Below are 18,238 nucleotides of genomic sequence, written 5' to 3'. Positions count from 1 at the left end.
CTCAAAGGATCTAAGGATGTCCAAGTTTTTTTTCATAGGGTTAAATTTTTTGTGCCCCCTACGACACCCTCAAATTCGTCTGGTCACCCCCCCCCCCCTTCGACGTCTCTGTCTATACCTACATCTAATGTATTTCTTATTTCAGATATGATTTCTCGGATTCTAACCGGCACGGAACTCGCTGCGCTGGTCAAGTGGCTGCCACACCAAATAATTCATACTGTGCCATTGGGATTGCCTATAATGCTCAGATAGGAGGTAACACAACACTTTATTTGCATGACCTTTGTCCAAATATTAAAGTAAAATAATAGAGGAGGAAGGGGTTAAATAACTTTATGTCCCCTTCCCGAATACCTTTTACTTACTATCAATTTTGTCTTTACATTAGCCAATAACGTAGCAAATATTAATACAGCCAATTCGCTACAAAAGAGCAGTACGCAATTTGGTAGCAGACGAAAAAGGTTTCCAACACTGGATCCAGGTAGTCCTCTGGATTATATACATTATTTATTTAAGGTCCAAATAACAAATCTGATAATATTTATTCTATTTTTTCAATATAACATATAGGTATATTGTATTTATAACCGTCTATTAGCACAAACAAAAAAAAATGTATTATTTATCTTAAGTTTGTAATAAAAATCACAATTCATCGTTTAAACTATATATTTGTTTGCATTGAAAAATATAAATTCAAAACTCATGTTTGAATTCTACATTGGTATACTTTTAAACAATATTTATAGTTTCTTTCTTTGGATCTAGTGCAGTTCACGGCAAAATTTTCCTGGTAGCGATTATCTCAAAAAAATCTATGAACTTTGAAGGCTGCTGGCTGCCAAACGGCTAAACCTATTTGTCATGCCCGAACATCGTTTTAAGAGGCATAATAAGGCATATGAATAATCTGGAATAGCAAAGAACCAACGACACACATGGAAAGTCCCAATAAAGAAAAAATGCTCAACATAATTTTTTTTCACGCATTTATGTGCACTGCGAGATAATTTACCATTATTTAGTAGTGAGTATTCTAGATTCTTTGTAGAGCTTTTTGTCGGTTAAAATTTGGTGCGAGCATAATCTATACCAACCACCGTTTGGTCGTTAGCAGCCTTTAGAAATCACAGATTTTTTTAGATAATCGTTTTTAAAATATTTCACCGCGAACTGGACTAGATTCTTTTCTTTTAATTCTAAGTAAAGGGTGAGCAAAAAAAAATGCGTAGATTTTTGAAATTGAAATTGCGCGGCTTGTGTTAATAGTAGAAAAATGTTACGCATACCATTAGAACCGCTATGAAGTCTATTTTTTGGAAATATAAGAACGATTCCTCTGCTACGCATAGTTAGGGAGCTACGTGTTAAAATGTCCCAACTGGCGTAAAACTTGACTTGCGAGTAAATCATTAAAGATTAAAGTAAAGGGTATGCAAATAAAAATACGTACATTTTTAAAATTCTAGTTGCTCAGCTTGTGTTAATAGTAGAAAAACGTTATGCATACCATTAGAACCGCTATGAAGTCTACTTTTTGGAAATATAAAAACGATTCCTGTGCTACGTATAATTTATGAGCTATGTGGTAGAATGTCCCCACGGAATTAAAACTTGACTTGCGAGTAAATCATTAAAGATGAAATTTTTCCACTTTTCTCACATTTATCAATACAGCTCCTAAACTAAAAATAGCACAAAAATCGTACTTATATTTCCAAACAATAGAGCTTATGACGGTTCTAACGATATACATAGCATTTTTCTACTATTCACACAAGCCGAGCAGTTTGAATTTTAAAAAGGTCCGCATTTTTGCACACACCTTTTTTTATCTTTAATGATTTACTCTCAAGTCAAGTTTTAAGTCAGTTGGGACATTCTTTTACGTAGCTCCTAAACTATAAGTTGCACAGTAATTGTTCTTATATTTTCAAAAAATAGACTTCATAGCGGTTCTAATGATATGCATAACGTTTTTCTACTATTAACACAAGCCGCGCAATCTCAACTTTAAAAAGGTACATATTTTTTTGTATGCTTTAATCTTTAATGATTTACTCGCAAGTCAAGTTTTAAGCCAGTTGGAACATTTTACCACATAGCTCCTAAACTATATGTAGCACAGGAATCGTTTTTATATTTCCAAAAAATAGACTTCCTAACGGTTCTAATGGTATACATAACGTTTTTCTACTATTAACACAAGCCGCGCAATTCCAATTTTAAAAATCTACGCATTTTTTTTTGCTCACCATTTAAAACAAAAAAATACTGATTTTAGCATATATTATAATATCCCAATTAAAATTAAATTCTTCATGGGAGCTATGAGAATCTTCCTTAAAATCAATCAAGCTTTGCATATAGTACTCATATAACATGATTAAATTTAAGGAAAATAACTATATACATATCTCCAAAACAAGGTACAAACTATAGCCAAGTAAATTATAAATTAATTAAACTATTTGGTGCAGATATTTCAAGATACTTTAGATGACAGCAATAATCCTATGCAGATTAATATATATCTAATCAATATCCCCTATTTCTAATATTTGGTCATTTTCTGTCCCTCTTTTAATTTTTTCTTTTGTCAATAAACCAATAAAGAGGTAAAGTTACATGCCTTACAACTTTTAAAAATCATATATATGTACACAGAAGTCTACTTTTTAACTTATAATGAAATTGTATACAAATATAAAATGCATTTTCCGTATATGGTGTATGTACAAGAACAATTCTGTCAAAAAACGAACAGGCAGAAATCATTTACTTATGATACAGACATTTTATAAAGAGGAAAATTAAGCAGAAAAAAAAACTATTTCAAGAGTTTTAAAACTAAACTAACTAAGATACTTTTACAGACAGACGTATGTACAAATCCTGATTGTATACCAACTGTGCTTCTAAAATAGTAGATTTTTGTCAATTGGTTGTTTTACTATAAAAACTTAAAAATAATATTTATTCTGCTTGTTATGCTTTTCCACGTCCTTGTGTAATAGTTTATCGCTTGATTAGAAATAGTTAGAGGGTTGACGTGTGAACCATCCATTCTTTTTATCTTTATATTAGGAACATAAGGATAAGTTAATTGAAGGAAATTATTCTTTTTCCTTTAAATATTTCGGCTGTGAATTTGGCAGCCTCATTGAATTTCATGGGTGTGAAAATGACAGTAAAACTGTGTTTTTGACAGTAGTAATGGAATAATTTTGACAGTGGATAAAAAAAATATTGCCAAAAATACAGCTAAAAATGAAATTGACAAAAATACACCCACTTTTTGTCAAAAACACAGTGGTTTTATTTTTGCTAGTGGTAAAAGTGGCAGCACCCCCTTTAATGCTTTAAATATTTAGATATATAAAGATAGAAAATCTTGGTAATTTTTGTCTATAGGTGACTTGTGAAACATTCATCCTTTTTTATCTTTCTTTAATTAGGGTAATTTAAATTAAATAGCAGCTACGCTCCTGGAGAAATCATTTTGGTCGTGGGGTAATTTTTCGTGGGAGGGTAGTAGTATCCTTTCAGGCTTAAAATAGGACCATAGTAATCAATATGTTGGTTTAGTTGTTATCTATATCTTTCAGTACAGACAGACACCTTAACATCCTGTTACTGTAGAAAGAGATATATTTATATATTGGCTGAAATTTGTTTGTGCACCTATTTTTTTCTTTTTCTCTTCTATTATATCATTTTTAATCTCTTTTCCCTAGTTTCTGTTTCGTTTTATTTACCTAACATAACCTATCCTTTTTTCTTTTACATTCTTATGGTGACTTGCTATTTGATGTGTAGGTGGTATAATTTTTTCTTCCAGTAGATTAACTCTAATCCAATCTCATTTCTTATCAACAATTATACTCTTAATCTTTTTCCTTTTCATTTATAAAATGTTTTTTTTTATTTCATAGTGTTTGGACCTAAGCCGTCATGTGTTAGATTGAAACATTTTTGTATAGCCACAAGGGCCAGTTCAAAATCACTGTACATTTTTCTAGTGCTTCCATTCGTTTAAGAGGAATCTATTGAAGCGATTGACATGCTACAAAAGAAAATTAACATGTAGTAGGCATTTTCGTTTTTAAGATATATGTTGTTATTTTAGATAGGCGTTTTTTTTCAATATAGCCAAGAAAATGGCCTAAAACCAGACAAGAACCATAATGTTTTAGTCAAGTGATTTCCAGAATTTTAACACACACAATTATACATCCATACATCTAATTACTTTAGCATATGGGATATTTACCTTTTATTTTGTATTAAGAAGAATGTGGCCATTTTTTTGACAGCTCACTGCTTTTCCTTGCAATAAATTTCTTAAGTCTCACTTTATCTACTTGCCTATCTTATCTTTTTAATATCTTGTGTATAAATGTTTGATATCCATCTTTTAATTTATTTATTACTAAATCATTTTAGTTTTAAATAGCTACCATTTATCCATTATCATTTAAACATTATGTCCATCTGTCTAAAATTTCCATTAAGTCCTATCCATTTAGCTATGTCTATCTACTTATATATTAAATATAACCAATTAAATCAACAAAAATATGTGTTTATCTATAACCCATCTATATTTTTATCCATCTATCTATCTGGCCCATGTGAGTATTTGTTACCCATCCATTCTGATCTGAAGTCAAGGGAATGACAGCTTCATAGGAAATCAGGGAAACAGGGGTAGGTCATTGGACACTTTTTTATCAGTGTGCTTGGGAAATTAGTATTAGGAGGAATTATTTTAATATTTCTTATCTACGTGTCACGTCTAGGAAAGCAGCTTACAGTGCCTCTAAAAAAATGACGTCATACAATTCAAATATAGGCCACTATACAGTATACATCTAGTCATTGGTCAATTACAATGTATACTGGCCTAGCATTGGTCATTTGTATTGTATGACGTCATTTTTTTTTGGAGGCACAATTAGCTGTTTCAAGTCAAGGTCTTTAGCAGATTTTATATTTTTCGTTTCTTGAATTTTGGCGCTTGCAAATTTTTTTTAAATATTTAAATTTTAGCCCATTCCACTCCCATGAAATTTTTTTATGGGGGAGGGGGAAGGTGAATGGCTTATCTCCCCTTCCACCCAAAAAATCTCTCAAACCCCCTGGATACATAGTTTAATGCCCTTAGTTTGTACAAAATCTTTTAACAGAATACATTACTTTGGAAATTTTCTATATTCATTACCTCTCCTTTAACCCATAAGATATAGAGGACATAAGATTAACCATATATTAGATCTACTTACAAAATTTTGCATCTAAACGTACTCTACACATAAGATATTTTAGTCTTGAGTTTTTAGAGAATTTTTCACGTACAGATACATTAGCCTAAACTTAACAATAAGATGAAAGTTAACATATCTCCTCAATAGTATTAGTTATACCTATAATCAAATATATTTATATATGTATATGAATTTCCAAAATAAAAAAAAATTAGGAAGGCTTCTGGGATGGTTTCATGCCATTTAATTTCTGAATAAAAATACGTGGTTTTTTTAGGCCTCATTCTCTTATTCTGACCTAGATGTTAAGAGCCAAGTGACTACATGCTATTCTTTTTTCCCAAACATGTTTAATGAAACGGGACTGGATATAGTTCTTATGATGTTTAATGAATACGGCTTCTGATCACATCAATCATACACAAACAATTTACTCCCCATTTACTTCGATCCTCTCAATCACACACATACACACACACATACACATACACACACACATTCCTACATACATACACACACACATACCTACATACATACACACATACATACATACATACACACACATACCTACATACACACACACACACACACACACACACACATACCTACATACATACACACACATACACATACACACATACACACACCAACACACACACACACCTAAGGTATTTATTCAACCACCATCATTGACATTATGCAGGATATTACAATATACTGTTAGAATCATAATCATTATATCAAATCATGTTATAATAGTTTGTTTTAAAAACTACGTATAAGAGTCAAAACAATTACTGAAAAAATTGACCTACAATGTAATTTTAATTTTTTTTTTATAAGCTTAGTATATTGAATTTTGTATAACTTTCAAATATGGATTTTTTTTACAGTGTTAAAAAAAAACTTTTTATTTACTTATCTATTTAAGATATAATAGCAAATAAAAAAACTCATTTGTATCATATTAGCTTGAATATTGATGCATATAAATAAATTTATTTTCTTAGTCTATACTACGGGCCTCTTATAGTTTTATCAGCGTTTCTCTGAAAGTGAACAGAAAGCCCCTCCCCACATCATTTGAAATAAATTTACAAAATTAGGGGAGAAGTCTAGGAGTGTTTCGATTCTGAGGTTAGGTTATATTTTGTATGGGTAGTCCTGCAGGGTTAGAATCCCTGGAGGGGTTCGACATAAAAGAAAAAACTTAACCCTTTAATTTTAATTAGTTTTAAAAAATGTGCTTGTTAAGTTGTTAGTGGGAAAGCTACATATTATTTATTTATTTTTTAGTTCTGTACATAGACAGCCAGACATATAATCATAATTTTCAAATTTTAGGTATCCGAATGCTGGATGGCCAAGTATCTGATGCAGTAGAGGCCAGGCAAGGGACATCCATTTCATACTGAATTTGTTATTTATTGGGTGTTTTTTTGGGGGGAAGGGAGGGGGTTATGGCTGGAATTATGTATAACCAACAACCAATTACAATCCAAAAATATCGTATGAGAGTCATTCACATGTTTGAAAGATTGAAAAAAGGGCAGAATAAACCGTTTTTGGTAGATTTCTAACATGGGAGTTTTATGGAGCAAACCCTCAATCAAAACTGTTGATATTAATTTTATTTTATTTAATCTAAAATTATTTGCTTTATTGCTTTTAAATAGCACAGATTTCATACAATTTCGGCTTTCAAAAATAGTTACTTTGAATGAAAAGTTGGTTGGGTTTTGATAAGCATAAAATTAGAGGGGTACTAAATAGCTACTACTGATATGAAAATATAAATTTGCCCGAAATGAAACTAATATTTTGTTTATGTATGAAATGGTTGTTGTTTGTTGCAGATCCCTATCTTTCAATCCTGACCATATAGATATATACTCTTCATCCTGGGGACCTAATGATGATGGTAAGATTATACGGAGGTTTCCCTCAATGTGACTGTTGAGCACTGAACACCCTCCTTCCCCTTAATTTTATGTTGAAAATAAAGTGGAGTAGTTTTTTGTATGTTTGATTATTACTTTAGGGCAGATTAGGTTTTATTGGGTACTGGGTAACCCCACAGGAGTTAGACATAGTGCAAAAACTACGCTGCTTATTTTCATTTTATTTCAATAAAAGGGGGAGGTGGTGTTAATTGCTACACAGGCACATTAGAGTTAAATCACAAATCTTTTTTTAGTTTAAATAAAGTTGCACTATAAGCTTTAATGTATTTGTCGTTGGTCTTATTGGTTTTAATACTATTTATCAATAAACATTTTGATTTAAACATGCCTCCTTACTTTATTTGATACTAGCGGCTACGCCCCTAGAGGCCTCTAGAGGAGTTTGAGGAAGGGATAGTCGAATTTGATAACCCCATCTATTATTTTAGATTTGAAAAGAAAAAGTAAAAAAAAAATTTGGGGGGTCATTTTTTTTCTAGGAGCGATTTCTCTTTGGAGGGTGGTGGTACTCTCCCCCACAATAGTTATAAACTTTTCTGTGACCTATGAGAAGCTACAGACACACAGACAGAAAAACACACATCCTGTTACTTTATTATAAGGATTATTTTAGGATAAAATTATTTTTATGATATACTAGTGGCTTTGTATTCAGCACTAAAAAGATTATTTTTTCGGAAGGAAAGGGGTGACAGGTCAATTTCCTAATGAATGAACCTTCCCTGAAAAGTACATTCAGATTATATATTTCTGAGATATTTTGATTTAGACAAAATAATTATGACTATCCTATTATATAAAGTAGTAAGATTTTTTTGTCTGTAGCGAAGAATCTCGCTAACCACTGAACTGATATGGTTTTTCTTTACAGTGAAGCTTATTTTAGGTCCACTGAAGGTTTTAAACTATTTTGGATAAGTGTATCTCCCTCATTAATTGCCCTTAGAGGCTTTTAGGGGCTTAGCCGCTAGTACACATTTAAGAATTAAATTATAATTTGTACACTTTTGACTTTGTAAAAGCCTTTAATAATATAGTAAAAATATTTAAATAATATGTAGTTAAAATTGTGGTGCCTATCTGCAGCATGTGTATGTTATCTGAGTTTAATATTGTGTAAGATTCTCAAGCTAACATCAACTCATATCTTCAATCTAACTTTATTTAAAAGCTAGGTAGCCGCATTATATGCACATAGCCGCGTTGTCGCAACTGCAATCTAATATTGAAGCAACCTTTGCTACCAGTTCGTTTAAAACAGCTGCCTAATCTGAAAAATTGTTCTGCCGTGGCACTTTTGTCGACAATACAAAATTTGCAGCTTATCTCGGCTAAATAAAAACCATAGCCGCTTTATTTCACCAGATGTTACAAGAATGTTAAAAAATTAATAGCCGCAGCAAGCTGCCCTAATATTTTGCGGCTGCCGATCCCTCCGTTACATCTAAAGTTTGTAATGGGAGATTTACATTCTTATTCAAAGCTATCTCAGAATAAAGCTGTAAGCGTTGTTAGAAAATTATGGAAAATTAATATCATTTTATCAGAATTTAAATATTTTGTTTTATAAATTACAAAATGAACCATAAAAAATTAATTTTTGCTTCTTTATAATATTAAAATAGTACAAGCTATTAGTTTTTGAAGGTAAAAACGTTTTAAAGGAAGACGAAAAAGTCCCTCTATGACGTCATAAAAATGAAGGGAGGAGAGGAGGAGTGGGAAAGAAAACCCCTAAAAAAGAGATTGACAATCCCTCGTTTTTATGACGTAACATGCTGATTTTTTGAGGGACTTTCTTCATCTTTTTTTTAAGTGGTTATGATTGAAAAATATATGCAAATAAAATAAAATAGTTCCTTAACATTTTGAACTTGAAAAGAAATTTTTCACTTGAGGAAGGTGTTGATGGGGGAAGTCTACTCTCCACTTAAAATTTTTAAATTGATTGATTGATTGATTGATTAGCCATAGTTTCTTAGGGTTTGGGCCTAAGTAGTCATGGAGTAGGCTGAGACACTTTTGCTTAGCCACTAGGGCTATCAAGCTCCACGTTCAAGCACATTATGACTTGACCCGCTGTCTCATGAGAGCTACTCATTATTACCTCACCCTCGCCGAGTATGGCAGGTGTCCCAAATTAAGTCACCGTAATGAATGACGCTCTCTGCAGAGAAGCTTGAGATAAGGGTAGTACTGATGTTATGTACTTGACTATTGGGTATCCAAACTTACTCAATAATCCCCTTCTAACACAACCAGGGGAAGTTGCGTGATTATTATTGCGAATGAGAAATTCGAGTCAACACACGGAGAATTGAACTCGAATTCTCACCACCGTAGCTCAGTGTGTTACCACTCAGCCACGGCACCCCTTAAAAAAAAAAAAAAAAAAAAAATTTTTAAATAATATTTGGAGGTAAGAGAGCGATTTTTTTCTAGGGTCAATTTCTCTTGGGAGGGTGGTGGTACCCTCTCCCAAGGGTTATAAAACATTCAATGGACATACTCTACACTGAAAAGAAGAACCAAACCGGCTCATCAGTTAGTAAGATCCTTAACTAAACACACACATACACACAACCATCATGATACTTTTTTTACTAAATATTATATTGAAAATAATATTGTCTGAAGGTTTGTATGTTTCTATCCGCGGAAAACTTTATTGTATATAATACGATGCGATCTCACGGTTCATTCTCCTTATCCGTGATGATGTTAAGAAATGTTAGAACAAATTTCACTGAGCTATATTTTAGGAAAATGCATTTTAAATTGATTGAAAGTCATAGGAGCCATTTTTATTAAAATCAATTTTGATAAATTTATTAAATTGTTTAAATTTGTTACAGGCAGTGCATGCAGTGTACTGTACAAAATTTGGTTTTGTACAGTTTTCTCAATATTTTCTAGATGTTGAATAGTTTTTTGTATTTATCAGGGTTGCTATTCAGCCAATTAATTCCATTTGAAATTCGAGTAAACTGGAGCAAAACTTTTTTTTGGCGTAACTGAAAGGGAAGTGGGTAGGAAGGGGAGAAAAAAGGGAATTAGAATTAGAATTGTTAGTCAGAATCACATTACCTTTTCCCTGGTCTTTATGCTTTTGTACAATAATTGATACTTTTGCTTTTAGTGTAGCACATCTACTAATAAATAGCAAATGTAACTACGTCCAAATTAATTTATTATGACAAGACTATTGACCAAGTCATCCTTGTTTACAATTAAATACCTAATCAGTGATTTATTGACAAACTCCTTAGTATATGCTAGAAATCATAACTGATCTGATATTAACAATCTCAAAATACTACCTCCTTTAATTTTGTTACTGAACATTATTGTTCTTCATAATAGAATATTGGCTGCGCCCCTATAAACTTCTAGAAATTCTTAGCAATACAAACATAGACACCCTGTTACTTTTTTTATTTTTTATTGTTATTAATAGTTTTGTTTATTTTTGTAGGTAAGACAGTAGATGGGCCTGGTAAATTGGCGAGTAGGGCTTTCCAACAAGGCATTTACAGGTATTATTTTTCTTAGTAATATAGCTACTCTATAATTAGGATATGTCCGTCCGTTAGCCATTCACTCCGCATTATCTTACGCCCGGGATTCTTTTGAGTGACTCCCGATTAATTTATTTCAACATACTTTTTCTAGTTTTAGCCATGAAAGGAGGGGACATTTGGTTGTTTATTATACTAGTCCCCAAATTTCTATAAAAATGTTTTCTTGTTCTTTGGCTTACCGACTTTGGAGACTTTTATTAAATTTTGATTGGTATGTTAGTGTCAAAACGTTTCAACCACTAGTTATAATCTACAAAAGCTACAAAAGAAGTAAAAATGTTTTTGAATTCTTTAGCTTACCGACTTTGGAGACTTTTATTAAATTTTAATTGGTATGTTAATGAGTGTCAAAACGTTTCTTCAACCCCTAGTTATAATCTACAAAAGAAGTAATTTTGTATCATTGTGGATTGATCAATTTATTAACCATTGCCTTATCCCTTGAGATCCCTGAGTTTTAACCCAAATTTAAAAACTCCTGAATCCTGGACTTCTTTTCTTTTCTTTTAAATGGCTTCCCTTAAAATGTTAGATGTGTATTTTTTGGCTAAGATGTGCTTTTTTTCTTTTTATGAAATCATATAGTAGACCAATATTATTTGGCTTCTTTTAAAGCCATATGAAAGTTACCTGTTGAGTTTTTTTCTTTAAAATTTTTTTGATTTTTTTATTCTTCTGAAATATCAAAAGATCCTTCTTATTCGTTTCTAAGTTCTAATTAAATCTAAAATTATATGGTTTCCTTTTGATTAGTTACTAAATATACAGAAAAATAACATTTATAAGTTTGGAAATTTTTTAAAACATGAAGCGTTGATATTAGACTAATAGAAATATAATACGTGGATAATGTTCTTGTATACACTGATAAAATGTTTTCCACAGCTGTCTAATATAACGATACCCCCCAACTCCCCCCGTATTACTTGACCCCATCCCATACCCGTATGACGGAGGAACGTATTGACCAATATCTGAGAACTATATTAACAACCTGAATCGACGTAAAATTGGCTAAAATTAATTTTAAATTGAAGAGTATCTTGCATGAAAAATATAAATTTTATTTTTATACTTTTTTTCAGAGGACGTGATGGGAAAGGTTCTATATTTGTGTGGGCTAGTGGGAACGGTGGTAGATACAAGGAAAATAAATATCTCATTCTTAAAATCTTATTAATTGATTAGTTTCTAAGAGTTTGTACCCAAGTCGTCATGTGGAGACACTTTTGTACAGCCGCTGGTGCCAGTTCAAAGTTAAAGCATTTTACTCTACCCGCTATCTTATGAGAACTCCTCATTATTACATCACCCTCGTAGAATATGCCCAAAATTAGGTCACCGTAATAAATGACGCTCTGCGCTGATGAGCTTGGGTTGAGGGTAGTACTGTTACCATTTATGTGACTATTGAGTATTAAAACTTACTCAATAACATGTATACTTTCTTCAACAACCAGGGAGAAGTTGCGTGATTGTACTGTGACTGGAAATTCGAGTGGAAAATTGAACTCTTAACACCTTAGCCCATTCCTAATGATTTTATAGAATTAGCTCTTATAGTGCCTTGTAATCAAAAAAGTTCAAATAAGCATGTTTTAAATGGACGTACGGACTCTTTGGCAACGATCAAAGAACTGCTACGCTTTCTAAATCGAAGCTACTTGTGGCAGGAATCACCAAACAAAGTTTGAAATCAATAGGTCAATTTTAACAAGCCCAAATTACCTCTAAGAGCTATCCGGCACATACGTATCTGCCCTTAATGTAGAAAATCTTTGATTTTAATAATGATACGAATGAGAAATTATTGTTTTAATAAAATAGGACAATTGTAACTGTGATGGTTATGCCACCTCTATTTTTACTATTACAGGTACGGATAGATAATCAGATGCATAGATATATATATTAATAGATAAATTAATTAATTAAGCACCTCATCAATTGTTAATGTAAATGTGATGGGATGACACCTTTTCGAAGTAAAATAGATTGATAAATAATAATTAATAAATAACGTAAGATTTTGTTTTAACACATACATTATTACATTATTTTTCAGTAAGCAGTACTTCAGAAAGTGGGGCAATACCTTGGTACTCTGAACCTTGCTCTGCTACCCTTGCCACTACTTATAGTTCAGGTATAGAAGGATAGATATAACGATAGATATATAGTTAGATAGATAGATACACACAGAGATAGATAGATAGAAAGATAGATTATATTCCCTTGGTATTCTGAACCCTTGCCACTGCTTATAGTTCAGGTATAGATAGATATATGTACAGATATATAGTCCACGTAGAATGAATAACAAAATGAATAAATTATTTGTAAAACATCATGTTTCATGCATTATAGCAATCTTCAGTTACAATAAATGTACTTACTTTTGAGATTTAGATTAACAGACACACGGATTGATAGATACTATCATTATTTTATTTAGGAACTGCTTCTGAGAAGCAGATAGTTACAACAGACCTACACCATTCATGTACTACCAAACATACAGGTAAACATTCATACATAATTGTAAAGTAGGTGCGATACAAAAAAATCCCCCAAATGATATTGAACAAGGATGACATATCTAGAAACGCAGTCTAAAATATGACGGTATGACAAACGAACACTTACTAGTGTCAAAATATTTGTTTACAAGTCTAATAGAATTTTAAAAATCAGATTGATACTGTAAATATATCAATATCATACAAAACTGTCAGAAAAATTCAGCACGTACTTTCTGATAAGAATTATAGAGTTGTTAAAGGAATCATAATCCAAAATTAGAATTGGACAATTCTAAAATGTCTAAATTAATGATAAAAGCTTTTCGTAACAGACAGACATAAAAGCCGACCCTGATTATAGAAAAGCTTCGCTTTCAAAAATAATGTGTATAAAGTAAACTAAATTATATAAATGTTTATTTTCATAATAGAAAACAATTTGGCATTGATTGTTGGTAATGGATATATAATACGTAGATATGTCGTCAATTTTGGTTGCTAATATAAACCTTATTTATTGATCAGTTCGTTCATATAGTAGAAGGGAAGTGGATGGGGGTACTGTTACTTTAGTCAGCTGCGAGTATCCTTTAATTATTTTAGTACATGAAAATTTGGTGCAACATCCAAGTAAAAATATATCGATTTTGTTGGTACACATCAATTCAACATTATCATGCATTTAGCAGACAGGCAAAAAAGGATATTCATAAGTGCTGTGTTGTATTGGTTGTTATATTTATAAGTGTTTTTAAAAAAATTGAATCCGATTCATAGAACGGCTGATTGTATTTTTATCATAAAAATTTCATTAAAGTACCCAGAGTTTTAATTTACATATAACATATGATTTACATTTTAATAGGTAGATACGTAGTTAAATAATCAAGAAAGACAAAAATTCCATTTTACCTATTATTAGATTTTATGGGGTACTATTGATTGTAAATTTATTTGTATTGAAATAGCTAGGAGATAAAATTTTTATTAGTTAATGGATTAAAATCAAATTTTTTATAACTATTTTGGTGAAACGTACGACTAAAGTGGAAAGTGGGGAGGTCCCTTCAACTTAAGTACATCTTGGATCAGGGGCGTCCAAGCTTTTTATTTTTTTGGGGGGGGGGGTAAAAATTTTTGAAGGGGGGGGGGGTAATTCGTTTTTGGGGGGGGGGAAATTTAAATTTTATTAAATATATAGGATTAAAAATGCGCGCGAACCGCGCCAAATTTTTTTTTATTAGAGATTTTTTTATTTTGGGGGGGGGTATTTCCCCCCCAAAAAATTGTTTTGGGGGGTAAATACCCCCTCCTAAATGGTTGGAGGTGCCTACGGCACCCCCAGGGTAGGGGTAAATTTTAAATGGGGGGGGGGGGGTAATCGCCCCATTACCCCCCCCCCTTGGACGTCTATGTCTTGGATCCTGTATGAACTTCAGTGAATTTCATCTTTAAATATTTTCATGTTTGCTAGGGACGAGTGCAAGTGCTCCTATGGCAGCCGCAATTATCGCCCTGGCCCTGGAGGCGAACCCGAAGCTCACCTGGAGGGACGTGCAACACATTCTGGTCAGAACTTCCAGGTAAGAACAGCTATGAAACAACAACAAAATAATGCAATTTTTTTGTTTATAAAATCTAGAAGGTTTGTTCAAGAGGGGCAATTTTATGTTAAGAGTAGTTTTACCTGGATTGCCAATTAGGACGTATTTTATGGAACTTCCAGGTAAGAACAGCAAACAAAACTCAGTAAAGGCAAATTCCAAGTTTACTACATCATCTAGAAAATGAAATCCTTATATGAAAGTAAAGTATCTCTGTGTGACCGATGAACCCATATGGTCCTCCTAAACCAAGTACCTTCTCATAGGTCCTGGGAAGGTTTATATCTATATTGAGGGAGGGTACTACCATCCTCCCAAGATAAATCGTCCCAACAATTATATGACCACGCCCCCTTAAAAATGTTTTTTTTATATTTTCCCTTACAAACATAAATTATAAGTGGGAGAGGAGGTGGTTGAGCACCACGCTCAAGTGTCCCTAAAAACCTTTAGGGTTATAGCCGCTAGTTAATAATTTAAACTTTAATGTGGAGAAATTATCATGCAGTTCTAAGGCTGACAAATCATAAATTAATCTAATGTTTACTTGAAGGAATAAATAACTAAAATTTTACAATGTATACTTCTTTTGTATTCTACAGACTAAATAGATAGATTTCCTAATCCACACCTCATTTATTTAATGCCTGGTTCAGATATTTTTTCTTTATTTTTTCCTGTTGCAAGCAGGTTTTAGGACAGGTATTCAAACATCTCAATGCATTAAAACATGGGATCAAGGAAAGAAAACGAAGTATCGGGTTTTTCGTATTTTCACAGTAGCTTTTCTCCTATTTATGACCCCTGCGGGGTAATCATTAACATTTACCGAACCTAACCTAACCAAAGATAACCTATCAAAAGCTACTGTAAAAAATACGACGAAACCCGCAACTTCGTTTTCTTTCTATGATCCAATTGTTTTAAACCATAAAGACCAGACAGTATGGCTTCAAAACCGATTAATATCCGCTGGATTAGAACAGGTTCTAAGCCATACTCAAAAAACCATGTATAGCATCGTATTACAGACAATTTGTCACGAATATTAAAGAAATATTAAAATTAATACCAGATTTGTAAGCCTTCGGCCCCATGGAGCTAATAAAACTGGTTTTAATCTTATTTAATTTTAATATCCGTGGAAATAACTGTCCCTGTCTACAGTTGCAAAACAAGGGATTATAGTCTATCATTTAATTTTCAAGGAAAAATATTGATATAGAGATATCTCTTGTCTATCTGTTTTCCAATCATTATTTCAAAACAAGTTCAAAATTTATTGATAGACATCTGGAAAAAATAATCTTTTGAGAATGGAATAAATAAATGGAATAAATCACGAAACCTTTTAAAAATATATAATGTCTTTTGAAGCATTAAGCTAATCTAGGAATCGATCTAGCACCCCAACCAATAGCAAGTCTTTAATAAACTTGGTGAAAATATGTAGAATGTTGACTTACTTAATCCCTAAAAATTCCAGCTGTTTATCTTGAACAGGAGTCGAAAAAATCATGAAAATTGAAAAACTAGGAATCGATCTAGCACCCCAATCAATATACAAATTTTAATGAAACTTAGTAAAAAAAATATGTAGGATGCGAATTTACTTAATCCCTGAAAATTTCAGTCGTCTGTCTTGAAAAACAATTTAGAAAATTACGAAAACATAAAAATCTAGGAATCTTATCTAGCACCCCAATTATCAAACAGATGGACTAAACAATGTATAGATTAGATGCGCATATGTCATAAGAATCTTTACTAAAATTTCCGCTGTCTATCTTTAATAGGAGCCGAGAAAATCACGTTTCCCCCACTTTGTCTCTAACAGACGGACGGACGGACAGACGGACATTTCGAACTATAGAGTAGCTCCGCTACTAATAACAGGATGTTTGTGTGTTTATATCTGTCTGTCTATCTGTAGCTAAGAACCTCGCTAACCGCTGAACCGATATGTCTCCTTTGCAGTGAAGCTTCATATAGACCACCCCTCCCTACCTCCTTGGTTTAAATACAAGAGAAAGGGACCATTTTTCCATAGCTATTTAAAATAAATGAAAAAATAAAGCATGGTCTAATTTTATGTTTAGAAGAAAGTTTTTTTTAAAGTTATTATAGGGAATAGATATTTATCGCATCGTATTATAGATGGTTTTCCGCGGATATTAAAATGATAATTAACAAAACTGTCATTAATTTTCATTTTAATATTCGTGGAAAATTGTCTGTATTACGATGCTATACATGATTTTTCAGTATGACTGAGAATGAGTTTCGAAGTTGTACTGAAATATGAATTAATCTGGCAATTTCCAATACCTTTTTCCTTGACTTAAATGTCATAAAGTTGGTTCAGGACATATGCAGTTGTTATGAAATTTCATTAATTATAAACTTTAGGTGTAAAACTCGGGGAAACAAATGTAGGTCACTCACACATTTATACACACGCAAATACAACACACACAAACACACACACACACTCACTCACACACACACATACATAGATAGGACTTTACTTCATGTATATTCTTAAAAAGCGAGATAAGTAGTTGAAAGATGAAATAATAATGTCCTCCCAAAAATTTAAATATTTTTCACCATAAAAATAATTAATCAAAAATATATCCCTGTTTGCCACAACCCCAGCAGGGGTTAGGCAAAAAAATTGAAAAAAATCACCCCCCTCCTTTAATCTAAATTAATTTTTAAAAATGAGGGTGGGGGAGGTCTCTGTGCTCGTTAGGTACTTTGAGGGAGAGGAGTGTCAAATAGTTGAGAAATACACTTGTGACAAACTTGTACAAACCTTCGTAAAATTACATCTACAGTATAGTGTAATTACAAAACCACAAATTTATCAAAGTTTTTAATAAAATGCCGTTTGAAAAAAAATAATCGCTTCGGCACTTTATAATCAATATGATACTAATAAAAATGTTAAATTGATACAAAATGATTTAAACAGTAGAATTTAAAGTATTAATAACTCCTTCGAGAAATCAATTGTTATGCTTTTTTTAAGGCCTGGAAACTTACAAGCCTTGGACTGGAAAGAAAATGGAGTTGGTAGAAAGGTAACTTTATCTTTCCTTTAATCTTTCTATAAAATACGTCTGAATATAAGATTATTTCAACCGTTTAATAAAATAACTATGAGACTAAGTAGGTTAGGTTAAGTAAGGGTATGTTAGTTAGTTAGTCTGCTGTATTTAGGTCCCTTGCTAGGTTCGTGGGTGCCTTCCTATGTGGGTGGAGTTCCGATGATTTTCCACTTTTCAATAG

At 32.2% G+C, this 18,238-nt stretch overlaps 1 protein-coding gene across 1 annotated transcript in view; it reads left to right on the top strand.

Annotated features, from left to right (window-relative positions):
- The window catches only part of LOC145328171 (furin-like protease kpc-1), a 74,170-nt gene that overhangs the window by 40,912 nt on the left and 15,020 nt on the right, over positions 1–18,238 (top strand). Inside the window, exons 10-19 of the mRNA XM_080171761.1 lie at positions 146–258; positions 6,618–6,663; positions 7,130–7,194; positions 10,713–10,773; positions 11,904–11,966; positions 12,648–12,694; positions 12,884–12,964; positions 13,274–13,339; positions 14,815–14,923; positions 17,979–18,030. Of these exons, the coding sequence (XP_080027887.1) occupies positions 146–258; positions 6,618–6,663; positions 7,130–7,194; positions 10,713–10,773; positions 11,904–11,966; positions 12,648–12,694; positions 12,884–12,964; positions 13,274–13,339; positions 14,815–14,923; positions 17,979–18,030 (703 nt within the window). The remainder of the gene's footprint in view (positions 1–145; positions 259–6,617; positions 6,664–7,129; positions 7,195–10,712; positions 10,774–11,903; positions 11,967–12,647; positions 12,695–12,883; positions 12,965–13,273; positions 13,340–14,814; positions 14,924–17,978; positions 18,031–18,238) is intronic.

Source organism: Acartia tonsa, chromosome 9 (assembly GCF_053477335.1).
Source record: "Acartia tonsa isolate MP-2025a chromosome 9, ASM5347733v1, whole genome shotgun sequence".
Taxonomy (NCBI): domain Eukaryota; kingdom Metazoa; phylum Arthropoda; class Copepoda; order Calanoida; family Acartiidae; genus Acartia; species Acartia tonsa.
This window is presented reverse-complemented; position numbering and strand designations above follow the sequence as displayed.